The sequence below is a fragment of the Hemicordylus capensis genome, chromosome 3, assembly GCF_027244095.1.
Source record: "Hemicordylus capensis ecotype Gifberg chromosome 3, rHemCap1.1.pri, whole genome shotgun sequence".
Taxonomy (NCBI): Eukaryota; Metazoa; Chordata; class Lepidosauria; order Squamata; family Cordylidae; genus Hemicordylus; species Hemicordylus capensis.
The window spans coordinates 31,125,720-31,139,545 of NC_069659.1; the positions used below are offsets into that span (position 1 = coordinate 31,125,720).

The 13,826-nt window shown below is 43.5% G+C and overlaps 1 protein-coding gene across 7 annotated transcripts in view; it reads left to right on the forward strand.

The window, feature by feature from the left end:
• ELMOD1 (ELMO domain containing 1) overlaps positions 1-13,247 on the forward strand; it is a 74,572-nt gene extending 61,325 nt beyond the window's left edge. For all 7 annotated transcript variants that reach the window (XM_053308665.1, XM_053308666.1, XM_053308663.1 and 4 more), the window contains 3 exons: positions 3,253-3,303; positions 4,723-4,856; positions 11,210-13,247. In XM_053308665.1, the coding sequence (XP_053164640.1) occupies positions 3,253-3,303; positions 4,723-4,856; positions 11,210-11,382 (358 nt within the window). In that variant the 3' untranslated portion in view covers positions 11,383-13,247. The remainder of the gene's footprint in view (positions 1-3,252; positions 3,304-4,722; positions 4,857-11,209) is intronic.
• Positions 13,248-13,826: the final 579 nt, after the last annotated feature.

Sequence of the window (13,826 nt, forward strand, 5' to 3'; positions counted from 1 at the left end):
CTCCACATAGGGGGTACCAGGGTGGCCCAGAGTGGGTTGTGGTGGGGGATAGTGCCCAATGGGTAGAAGGACGCTGCCACCCAGATTTCAAAGAAATTGGGCAAAGGGGAGGTTTTTTTGTGTTTTTTTAAAAATTGAAGTTGGTGTGTCTTTAAGCCCCCCCCAATAGGAATTAGGGATTTCAGCAGCCCCTTAACTCCACTTGGGGGCACCAGGGTGGCCCAGAGCAGGTTGTGGTATAGTACATATAGGATGCCAACTACCCCCCAAACCACAGGCCCATGGGGTACTGGATTTCATTGTTTTCAATGTGTGTGGTGTTCTGAGAGTAGATTCTTCGGTGGGAAATGAGAGTGGATTCTTTCTAAGTTATTTCATCATTTTGCACCAAAGATGGTGAATAATGAACTCTGTGCCAGGTAAATTGATGGAAAACCTTCTCAAGGATAAACTTGTTAAGCTATAGAAGAACAGGTCCTGCTGAAGGAGAACTAACATGGCTTCTGCAATGAGAAGTCTTGCCTCTCTTACCTTTTGGAGTTGTTTGAGAGTGTCAACAGGCATGTAAATAAAGGTGATCCAGTTGACACAGTATACTTAGACTTCCAAAAACCTTTTGACAAAGTTCCTCACCAAAAGCTCTTGAGTAAATGTAGCAGCCATGGGGTCATCCCATGAAACTGAAGGTCAGGAAATGAAACTGAAGACCAGGACTCACAAAAGGAAGTACTTTTTCACATTGTGTGTAATTAACCTGTGTAATTCTCTGCAATGGGATGTGGTGATGGCCACTAGCTTGGATGGCTTTAAAAGGGGCTTGGACATATTCATGGAGAACAGATCTATCAAGGGCTACTAGTCTGGCAGCTATAGGCCACCTCCAGGCTTAGAGGCATGCTTCTGAATACCAGTTGCAGGGGAGCAACAGCAGGAGAGAGGGCATGCCCTCACCTCTTGCCTGTGGGCTTCTCAGAGGCACCTGGTGGGCCACTCTGGGAAACAGGTTGCTGGACTAAATAAGGCTTTAGACCTGATCCAGCAGTGCTGTTCTTATGTCTTTATAACATCAACTGCTTAATCTGCCTTTATCTACATTTTTAAAAAAGTATTTAAAGTAAATGTGGAAAAAATTATGTTGCAATTGCCATTCAAAGAGAAAATTTAGGAGCTTGAAATATAAAATGGTTCCTTGGTTCACTGAAGGCTGAAGTTCAATGAAAGTTCACTGGTTCAGTGAAGGTTCACTGAAGTTCATTAACGGTTCACTGAAGTTCGCTGAAGTCTTGGTTCACTGAAAGTGGTGTGGGTGTAATTCAGGATGACGTACTGGTTTAAACTGAGCTACCTAGAGGTGGGTTTAGACGCCTACCCAACATTCGTATCCTATATGCAGTGATGTCTAAGAGGAAGCCTTTGGCTCGTGTCCACTCCCATCCCATGTACGATGTATGAGCAAAGTCAACATACACATGCAGGTCACATTTGTGTAGGTGCAATGCAGTACAGTCTGTCTGCCCCTTTTCTTCTGCACAGATGGGACTTGAACATATTCAAACATACACATGTGAGCTTTAGATCACGTGGGTTCTCTCTACATGTGGTGGGAGGACAAACATGACTCCAAGGTTTATTTTTTGCACTTGGGACAGGGGTTCTCAAACTTGGGTCCTCAAATGTTGTTGGACTATGACTCCCATCATCCCCACTACAGTGGCCAAAGACCATTGTGATGATAATCATGGGAACTGTAGTCCATCTGAGGACCAAGGTTTGAGAACCCTGGACATAGGACTTGGCAAAGAGGCACCTTTGAGCATGGTGATTCTCTTTATTTAGCAGGGGGAGAGTAACTGGCCCCATCCCTCCCCAGCACAGTACCTCCAGTGACTGTTGCTGGTGTCTATCTTGTGTTTCTTTTTAGATTGTGAGCCCTTAGGGGACAGGGATACATCTTAGTTACTTATTATATCTCTGTGTAAACCGCCCTGAGCCATTTTTGGAAGGGCGGTATAGAAATCTAAATAATAATAATAATAATAATAATAATAATAATAATAATAATAATAATAATAATAGGACATCTTTGCCAAGCCTTGTGTGAATTAGCTGTCAAACACCTACAAACTTCCACACAAAAGCAAATTATGCACTTGTTCTTATCTCCTTGCTGCAGAGGGATTGTTTGTTTCTCAGGCTTGTTTCAAGTGATTTATGTCACAGCTGTCTTACAGAATACCAAAGGCTATAGTCAAGCTTTTTCAGAACTGAAAAAAATATGGAGCTTCTCTCTGATTCTCCTCTCCATGGAATAATAGAGATGTGTGAACTGGCTCAAGGTCACAATTGAACTGGTCTGGGCTCAGTTTGGCTCGACCTCAAGCCGAACCCTCCCCGGCCAGCTCGGGGCCAGTTTGTGAATTTTAATTTCTACTCATCGCCGTGGATCTAGTGGTCTGCGTGGGGGGGATTAGTTTCCACTCCCCCCTTTGCTTCCCCCCGGTCCTGCAAGGGCAGGCCGCTGCACATGCTCCCTAGCAATTTGTGTGGCTGAGTCATGACCCAGGCCATGCAAATGGCCAGGGAGCATGCACAGTGACCTCCAAAATGACCACTGCCACCAGGAAAAGGCCTGGATTGGCCCAAAAACAGCCCAAAATTGCCCTTGCAGGAATAGGGGGGAGGCTGGTGGGGGAGAGAGAGACTAAGGAGAGCTCCCCTCCGCGGCCACACCAGCACCCCCTGAGGCTGCCAGACGCACAGTGCTGCAGTGGTGAGTTAGAATTTTTAAAAGAAGTTTAGAAACACACACACACACAAACTGGCTTGAATGCAAGCCACAAAATTGAACATGCCCAGTTCGGTTCAAGTCCAGTTCAGACTTGAACCGGGCAAACCAGTTTTGTGCACACCCCTATGACATAACAGGATTGCCCCCTTCTTTTTATAAATGCATAGAGAACAAATGAACTTAGACAGAAAGAATACCAAAGTCACATTTTAGACCAAATAAGAATACCAAAGTCACATTTTAGAGTTTGGCATAGTGGCTGTGGTATAAAACAAGCTGGTTAAACCGATGTCAAAAGTTTTGTATTTGGGTTGAAAAGGCCATGCAAAAAAACAAAAACAAAACCTCCCATCACCAAAGTTCTATGAAAGCGCTTCCAAGTAGATCAACGTTTTCTCAGTAGTTCTTGATTACAGAGATGGTGGTTTGCATTTGTACAGCAACATCTTGATTTAATTTTTCAGCAAAGTCAGCAAGGCCGAGTGGGAGAAGAAAAAGTTCGATAAAGCAATTGGGTGAGTGTAAGTTTTCAAGCAGAAATCTCATTATAGTGCTGACTCACCTTACAAGTTGATAATTTTACTTGATTGTTTACTTACCATATTTCCCCTGGAGTTCTAAAGGCTTGCTTTTTTATTCTTTGAAATTATTGTCGTGTATATCAAGTTGCTTGATTCTTCTAGCTCTGCTCTCTGTCACTAGAATCAAGCAACAATGGTTTGCAGTGGCAGACAGGCGTCGTTACACCCCCAAAGGATTCGGGCCCAGACCGTTGCGGCACCTGTGGTTGCACGGCATTTTTTTTTTACATTTAAGGTTTCTCCAGGGTGGAGAAGGTTTCTCACAGTGGCAGAGACGCAAGAGGTGAGGTGGGGGAGGTCTGGGGAACACCCCCCCCCAAACACTGGGGACCTGGGTTCCCCCAATGCCATTTGGGATAGATCTGGCAAGGGGTTCAGGGTGCCCACCAAAATTGCCAGATCAGCGTGCCTGCAGTTTTCTAGCTAGCTTGGTGTTGCATGGACTCCATCCATGTGGAAGGGAAGGGATTCCCTTATGTGATTGCTGGGCCAACTCCATAGGATCAACATTGCCTTCTACTGAGTCAGACCTTTGGTCCATCTAGCACAGTATTTTCTCCACTGACCAGCAACAGTTCTCCAGGGTTTGGGGCAGGAATCTTTCCCAGCCGTACCTGTGGGGTGCCAGGGATTGATCCTCGGACCTTCTCACTCAGTATAAGACAGCTTCCTATGTAGCCTGATAAGATTTCTGCTACTTTTTGTAATTCATGCCCTTAGGTGAGCATTTACTGTTAGCTGCAAATCTGTCTCTTCCCCCCTTCCCCTTCCCCTTTGCCACTACCACAACCTTACCGAATAAAAAAAGTAAAAGTGTGTAGAACTCCTGAGTGTAAATAGGAGGGCAGGACACACAGCTGACTTCTTCACCCAACATCGGATTTGTTGGTTGAAAGCTATAAAATCAACTGGCCCTTGAGACATCCTTAATTCTTCCTGCATAATTAGCTACCAGTTACCCCTTTCATGCCTGCACTCTTAGTTACTGCCTATGATAACCTTTTAGAGTCCCAGTAAATTGTTTGCATTAATGCTACTGAAATGGAAGGAGGTAGGAGGCAGGTTTGAACACTCATAAAACTGTGTTCTTTCAAATGAACCAGGAAATAGTTGTCACTTCTTTAAATGATGCATTGGTTCCTTGTTTGGGTCATGTATTTTTCAAGTGAGGTGAGGCTGTAAAAACATTTTAATATTTTATTTTTAATGAAGGAAACAGATTAACAGAGAAGGCTGCCGGTGGTTAGCATTGCTTTTAGGGAGCAAACTACACCACATATTTTCTCAGTGTGTCTTTTTCATTGACTTTACTGTCTTCTACATGGTTTAATCTCCATGTTTCACTTCTTGCAGCTATTCTTTTGCAATCGTTGGCATTAACATAACTGACCTTGCATATAACCTGCTTGTCAGCGGTGCCCTGAAAACACACTTCTACAACGTTGCTCCAGAAGCTCCAACGTTATCCCATTTCCAGCAGACATTCTGTAAGTATGCATGCATGTCTTGATGTTTTTGGTTGTGAGTGTGGATTTCAGTGACACACTCCCCTCACCTTGTAAGTGCTCTGTACCATGAGAAAATATGTCCCCGAGGCTCACAGTCACATGGCCCTCAGGGACATATTTTTGGGTGCAACGGAGAATTTCTGGGGGAAGTGGAGGTTTTCAAAATTCACCCTCCACATCCACCTGCAACTCAGAAGCCGCACTATTGCTTTCCATTAGGACAAAACTCAAGGATTAGCTCCATGTAGGAAACTGACATGTATGAAGTGGCCACAGACCACACAGACAACTTTAAAAGAACAACTTTCAGTGTTCATTAGATATATTTCTATGTAAACCACTTTAAGAATTTTTTGTTGTTGAAAGGTAGGGGTGTGTGTGTGTGTGTGTGTGTGTGTGTGTGTGTGTGTGTGTGTGTAATAATGTAGTTTTTGTCTCTATTGTGTGCTCTATCATATCCTTTGTGAATCTATGATCATTCTAAAAGCATCTGAGAGACCTTGCCCAATTTCTTCTCTTCAGATTTGTTTTCCGGTTTGCCGGTGTCAAACCTCATCCACCAGGTGGCACCATTCTGTTTTGTGCAACTAACAAAAGTGCTACTAGTTCTAGTATTTCCTACTCTTATTTCCCCAGCGTATTCCATTCGCTGTTCTTTCAGTCCTTGTATTATTCTTTTTATGTTGTTTATATCTGCTTCTCTTTTATTTGTATTTTTTTCTGTTGTATTTTATTGTGTTAACCTGTAAGTCATGCTGCACATATTTTTTACTGACAGGCAACATGTAAAAAAATAAAAATCTCAACCTGGCTAGTTCAGAAGGGGTAGGGGGATTAATCAGTTTATTTGCCAAAACAAAAGGAATGTTGGAAACAGGCTGCTAATTATTTGTGAACTGGGACACTGAACAACCTATCTCATGAGGACAGTTTGAGAATGGTTATATCATATACACACACCTTTGTAGCAATGAAACACAATTTGATTTTTTTAATATATAATGTAGAGTCAGAATTAATTCACATTATGTTTCCAAGTCTTAAGAATATGTGCTCCTCCCGCCCTTCATGCATGAGATTTGGAGAATTCTCTCATTGCTGGTTAACTAGGATTGTTCATTATGTCTGACTCAAGTGATCCTGGCTTATTCTAACCAGAGTTCCAGAATAAACTTGGAACTTGATTAGAACAGGCCAGGATCACTTGGTTTCAATAGCTCTCTTTAGGCATTATGTTGTATGCATATACAACACAGATACGTGTTTTTGTGTGAGTGACTATACCTGCGTTCATTTTAAAAGTGAAACTGGGTACAGCTTCCTCAAATACATAGTGCAGATAGGCTGTATACTGCTGCATCTCTATTCAACATAACATGTGAATGATTGTACCTGTATACAGATCTGTTCCTGCATACACACCATCCTTGTACAAATACATAGAACATTTAAGGAAAAACATTGTTGAATGTAATATGTGACTAGGGCGAATGCAGTGAGTGATCCTGACTTGTTCTTAACCAGAATCAGAAGTAGAATTCTTCTGAAAGGTGGGGCACAAGCTCCTGAGGTGTGGATCATTTGTGTGAAGCCAGGATTTAATCCTGACTCCACATTGCCTCTGAATCCACCTTTCCAGCACCACAAGCCAACGCACTGTTTTTTATGCAGCAGACTAACACAGCTACTCCTCTGGATTTAGTTCCAACTCTCCTGGGCAAATTTCACACCAGTTTTAAGCCGCCTTGCCTTTTTTATTTTCGGTAGCATCCCATTCCACAAGTACATCACATGCAATAACTCCCTTGTAGTATTTCCCCCCGCATGGCTGCATAACGTGTTCTTCAGTCACCACTAGCTGAGTGCAGCTGAGGAACAAAATTTTAAAGTCACACATTTTAGATTGTTTAGGAAAAATGCCCCCAGGCGGTGTGTCTGAATTGCAGTGCATAGTGAGCTCTCATTCTAGGGGAAAGAATGAAAGCTGCACTAATTTGGCCTTGCAATTATTAGGTCAAACTCTGCCTGTGTTTTCATCCGTCCATTCCCTTTGGCTTTCATGATGCTTTCCCGTGTGAAACTGAGCCCCTGTTCTCTGCACAGAAGCAGCATTTCTGGTGCTCCAAGCAATGTAGTAAATTGGACTGCTGTTCCCTCGATCTCTAAATCTCTAGTGATGTTTAGGGATGATGTACTATTTCAAAATGGATCACAAAAGCTTTGTAAAAACAGAAAGATATAACTGTTAATAAGGTACCTTCCAGAAACAAAATGTTCCCTTTCCCTATGTATAGCTCGCTGTCACTCTGTCTCTGGCAGTATTGGACATTCTGTTCTGCAGCTACTGGGGAAATTGTTGGAAGAGTAATCATGCATTGTGGAGAGTTAATTTTGTATTTTCATTTCTTCTCTTGGACATGTTATTAATATTGTGGATGGTCTCTGAGATTCCCAAGTATAGCCACTATCCAGAGGCGTGTGTGCATGCAAGCATTCTTTGTAAACATCCCAGTTCGGGAGTTTTAAAAAGAATTCTACTACATCAGAAGCTGCCCCCAGAAAATCTCAAGTTTAGGAAGACAGGAAGCTGCCATATACTGAATCAGACCATTGTTCCATCTCGCTCACTCAGTATTGTCTACACAGACTGGCCACGGCTTCTCCAAAGTTGCAGTCAGGAATCTCTCTCAGCCCTATCTTGGAAATAATAGAGAGGGAACTTGGAACCTAGATGCTCTTCCCAGAGCGTCTCCATCCTCTAAGGGGAATATCTTACAGTGCTCACACATGTAGTCTCCCATTCATATGCAACTAGGGTGGACCCTGCTTAGCTAAGGGGACAAGTCATGCTTGCTACCACAAGACCAGCTCTCTTTAAAGTTTCTTTAAAACTCCCTCGAGTTCAAAAAGTGGTTTGGGGATTTGTACAAAAGCTGTTTAAAGGAATACAGGCGCCAGTGGGCAAACAATTTCTTTCTAGGTCTCCCTCTCAGCTTCTCTTGAGTCGTTTGGTGAATTATTTAGGAAACGCTTCATCTCTCAGCCTATGCATTTGAGGATTGGCTTGCAAAACTGAAGCTGGATGCTGTGACTTTATCACAGCTTTTCCTCCCACACAATTTTTTGTTTTTGTTTTTACAAAGCGGCTTTTGAAGTTGATCCTAATAGTCTGCAATTTCTGGTTTTCCAAGTTTTGTCAGTGAGAATCTCAGCCATGGTGTTTCAAAAAGGACCTGAGAAACTGAGGGAGGTGGGAATCATTTGCTTCTTTCCATTGTGGGCTAGAGGCCTCTGAAGTATAGAGCAATCCCATATGCAAGAACCAGAGGCGTAGCCACCATTGTGCGAATTGGTTCAGACAACCCGGGCCGCCAGTGGTAGGAGCCGCCAAAGTCCGGGGCGCGTGGCTTGGACTCTGGAAGAGCCCCGAACGACACCCACCTACCCTACCTGGGTTACCAGGAGCCCCGAGTGAGTGCTTGCCTATCCTTTTCAGGCAGCAAGCGCTGCCTGAAATGATACAGAAGCGCTCACTAGCTCGAGGCCATGCCCCCTTTGCGCGTGGTAATAAGATAGGGTTGGGGCACTTGTAGCAATTAGGAAAAAACCTTTCACTCCCCTGCCAGAAATTCAAACTTTAGATTTTGTGTAAGGTGCAAACTAAAATATTTGCATGCTGCCTTCTGACCATCTGGTCCCCAACTCATCCTTGAAAACAATATCATTATTGAAAACAGCAAAACATTCAGAACATAGATAAATAACCACCCACCCGCCACAAACACTGCACAGCAGGAAACAGTGTAGAACAGTATGACTCAGTTGATCAATTACTATTAGCAGCCTGAGCAAAAAGAATAGGACACTTCTAACAGGCACCTAAATGCTGGCAAGGTAGGTGCCTAGCAGAAGTAGATGGAGGGTCCTGCAGACAAGGTGCCACTACAGAGGAGATCCTGTTTCCAACAGTGATGGCCTCCATGGATAAATTCATGGAGGACAAGTCTGTCAGTGGCTATTAGTTTTGATGGCTCTAGGCTGCCTCCATGCTCAGGCAGAATGCCTCTGAATACCAGTTGCAGGGAAGCAACAGCTGGAGAGGGGGCATACCTTCATCTCCTAGTTGTGGAGATGAAGGTGGCATCTGGCAGGCCACTGGGGGAAACAGGATGCTGGACTAGATAGGCCTTGGTCCCAATCCAGCAAGGCTGTTCTTATGTTAAGTGGAGGCACCCGTTGCAGATTGCTAGGATCCACTGAAGATCATAGCAAGCAAGCAGTCGGAGACCCAGTTTCCAGACCATTTAAGGCTTTACAGGTCAAAACCAGTCATATTTATTTATATAGGATTTTTAATATATCACTTTTCGACCACACAAAATGCAAACCAGTTTACATACTATGAAAAATAAGAAGATGGTCCCTGATGCCCAGAGAGCTCACAATCTAAAAAGAAACATAAGATGGACCCCAGAAACAGCCGCCTCTAGAAGAATGTTGTGCTAGGACTGAATAGGAGCAGTTGCTTCCCCCCTGCTAGGTATGATGACCCACCACAGGCAGTAGAGAACCATCACATGCAAGGTGCCTCTTAGGAACATAGAAAGCTGCCCTCTACCGAGTCAGACCATTGGTCCATCTAGCTCAGTATTGTCTAACCAGACTGGCTCTGGCTTCTCCAAGGTTGCAGGCAGGAGTCTCTCTCAGCCCTGTCTTGGAGATGCCAGGGAGGGACCTTGGAACCTTCCGCCCTTCCCAGAGCAGCTCCATCCCCCCGAGGGGAATATCTTACAGTGCCTCATGCATGCAGTCTCCCATTCAAATGCAACCAGGGCAGACCCTGCTTAGCAAAGGGGACGAGTCATGCTTACTACCACAAGATCAGTTCTCCAGCCCAAGGGTGACCTGGAGATGCTGCTGTACCATAAAATCTCTCATTCAGCCTGTAAACTGCTGGGAGGAGAACCACCAGACTGTCTTAGTGTATCATCTGAATTGCCTTTTGGTACAGCAACTGTCAGCACATCTGAGCTTTTCTTCTACCTACACCCTTTTGTGTCTTTTTGCTCTGGCTAAGTAGGATCAAAGGGAAGGAATGGCACAGAAGGAAACAGATAAAAAAGGATGAAGGAGGGCAGTTGGGGAGGGATGAAACTTGAAACAGACTGGAGGAGATATGAAGGCGGAGATAAAAAGTTACGGCAGCGCCAGCTGGGAACAGAGAAGGGAAGCGAAGGCTGACATTCAGCCACCTACTTGGCCATAGCGCATCTTGATCGCTGTATTCCCATAGGTATTCCTATGAATTCTAACCCCCTTATTTATTTATCTGTGTAAAATTAATATTGTTTTACTGGTTTAATGCTGTTTTAAAATATTCTTTAAAAAAATTTAAATTGTTGTAATGTGTTAAATTTTTCATTTTTGTCTTAACTAATGTTTTACTTTGTTTTTATTCTGCTGTAAACTGCCCAGAGACGTAAGTTTTGGGCAGTATTACAGCCACACGGGGCTACAGCTCTGCTTCCTGCAGCCCCACAGGGCATCAGCATGCATATGGCCAGGACGCATGCTGGGCCGGCCATTTGCGCCGTCAGCATTGTGTTGACCATTGCTGGCCATGCATATGGCCAATGCACTTGTGCCCCAACCATGTGCATGCCAACGCCATGGGCTGCAGGAAGCAGTGCTGTAGCCCCACATGGCTGTTTCTAAAACGAGCACCAGCAGTGGGCGACGGGGGGGAGCGGCAGGGGCGAGCAGGTAAGGAGCTCCTTACCTGCATGTCAAAGGTACCCCTCCCCACCCATCAAGCCAGCTTGAATGCTGGCGTTAAAAAAAGAAAGCACTCAGCCAGCTCATGCTCATCCCTGTGTAAAACCACTTCGAGAACTTTTGTTGAACAGCAGTATATAAGTAATAGTACTAGTAACTGACATGTTCAAGTTCTTTAATGTTACAGTCACAAGCCAAAACAAAAGAAAAAAGGTTACAATTATACAACAATAAATAGAGTATATATAATCAGAACAGGTTAAAATTAAAATTAATTTTTTAAAAAAATTAACAGGCACTGACATGTGAGTTGCTAGTAACACACACACACACACACACGAGAAAATGTTGTTTAGTAACTTTAATATAAAGTACCATTATATACCGTAGCTTGAGCTTGGGAATATTGTAATATCCGGCATGCCACTTGATCTCTCTAAGAAGCATCTCTAACCGTTTCAGATTTGGAATGTGTAGCAATTGGGCTGGCGTTCTAAAGGTAGCAGAGGGCAAAACTCGCCTTGATTTCATCCTAACTCTTTGACTTTGGCATGCAGGCTATTTGATGCATGAATTCCATAAATTCTGGATTGAAGAGGACCCCTTGGACATCATGGAATTTAACCGTGTGCGAGAGAAATTCCACAAGCGAATCATCAAACAGCTCCAGAATCCAAACATGGCCCTGTGCCCTCACTTCGCTGCCTCAGAAAGCTTAATCAACCTGTAGCCGTTCACTTGGTATGATTTGAAAAACACTGCCTCATTCTTGTGTTAGGCCACCATCCAGACATAAATCGCTAATGTATATTGAATGACCATAGCGATTGTATGCATGCTTCTTGGTGCAGTATTCATCTTTCTCTTTCGCTCTCTGGCATCCTCTCAGACGTGCTGCTTTTGAGGGGTTTTTGTCATGAAAATGGAATCCTCACATTGCAGTATTTTGCAGTGTTAAACATTCTAAATTGATGTTCTATACGGAGAAGTTTTTTCTATTTTTTTAGACTCTTCCCCTCCCACATATTTCCTGTCCCATAATTCAGCATTAATTAAAGAATTGTATTTCTCTAGCTGTGGTTTTTTTGTATATGTGGAATATTTCAGTTGAAAAATTGTATTGTGGAAGCCTTTTAACTTAACTGATTTTGTTTTATGGTAACTAATTATTTTTTTTACAGTGGGCACAAACTAGCTAAAGTTAAGGACATTGGGTCCCATTGATCTGAAACACATGTGTTTCAAACTCAATTCCCAGCTTCAATTAGGTTAAAAGTGCTTGACTTAGGCTGGATTATGCCCTGAGTTTGTACATTATTTAGAAGACCGTGTATGTAACTTGAGCCTACTGCAGGCAGAATATAATAAAAGTGAAGATTGTGTTTTCCCATGCAACCATGCATGCTTCATGAAAAAAATGAGATTTATGATAGAAAAGTGGAAATAACTTTTAACATGCTCAGAATTTATAGCGAGGTTAAGTTGACAATGTGGAAAGCTGACTGCTGAACCTGTTTGAGAGCACTTCTAAGACAGACCTAAAAATATACAGACTGACATCCTGACTCTAAAGATGCAGCAGGACGTTTTTCCACTTCCTCAGCACATGCACACGCAGGGGGAGGGATGATGTTTTCTGCTCTCACTTTCCTCTGGAAGTGCCCTGTGACTTCCAAAAATATGTCCCTGAAGGCTATGTAGCCCTCGGGGATAAATTTTGGAAAGCACTGAGCACTTCCAGAGGCAGGCAAGATCAGCAAAAATCTCTTCCCCTACAGCGGTACATGTGCTGAGGAAATTGGGAAGCTTCTGGCTGCATTAAGAGCAGCCTCTTGTGAGGACACAGCTCTCACTGGTTCCTCATTTCCTTGGTCAGAATGTCAGCCACTGATAAGTAGCCGAGTGTCTAAAGAGTATCTAACTTCTCAATAGAACCACCATATGCATATTGTCAAAGCTAAATTGAACCACAGTGCTTTGAAACTGCAGGAATTAGGTTAATGTTTTGTGTTGCCAGATGTTTGAATGCAACGTGACTTTATCATGGATGTTCTTGATTGCTTTAAGGGAACGCAAAAAAAAAAATTAACCTAAAAAAATATCTTTCTCCCCAGAAGTGAACTAGATCTGGGGCTTTGCACTGTCAGCTCAGTTCACAGCTCTGAAGTGTGAGGAGTATGTCAATGAAAGGGAAGAAGTTAATGTTGATCATGGGCAAAGCAATGTCTTATTTTAAGGAAGTGAATGGGGACAATCCACGTGGAATTTCTTTAGTGTAAACCCTTTTGAGTGGCAATAATTGCCCATGAACCTAACTCTGCTCAGACACACACTTATTTCCCCCCCGTTTTATTTTTAATGAACTTACAAAGGATCAGTTCCCCTTGGATTGCACCCAGCACCTCTGACACCATATGTCGTCGATATCAAATAGTATTTACCATGGCATTTCATACCCATGGTATTTTTTTACCTTCTGAAGTTTAGTATTATAGGTAGTTTGTGAAGCTGCTTGCATAGCAAGATTGAATTTGAAGTATTGCCTAATTATTTGTGGATTATATGAATAAATGACATCACTCGAAACAGAGGAAACTGTGTGTGCATGTGTCATTCTTAAAATACATTAAAATCGTTTATATGACCACTTGGACTGCAGTTAGGGAGGGAAGACAGGGTCCTACCTACCTTCCCCACTAATTATCATTGTGGCTGTGGGTGCCGCCGCTCACACACCTGCATGAGCGAGTGATGCACCGATCCAGAGGCTGGGGGAAGGACACGCAGACTCCAGATATCCCACAATGCACTGTGCAAGCAGCGCAATGCATTATGAAAATTCCTGAGGCCAGGGCGCTCCTTTCCCAGGACTCTATAGTTGTACTGGCTGCCAGCAGCCTGAACAGAGTTGCTGACAGCCTGTGCGCCCACATGATCGGGCAGTAAGGTAAGAGGGCATGTGTTCTCCCTCCTACCTCACTTTTAATCCAGGTATAAAACTTGGGCTGCCTGGTTGAGCACTGGGAGTGGGACTGTTCCGGGCGATTTTCACAACCAGCCTTACCTAGGAAGGACTGGTCTTGTGAATGACCTCATTGGCTGACATATTGTGCAACATTCTGACAGCTTTTTGATGAAACGTGTACGCAGTTGCATGAGAGCCCTCTCGCACTC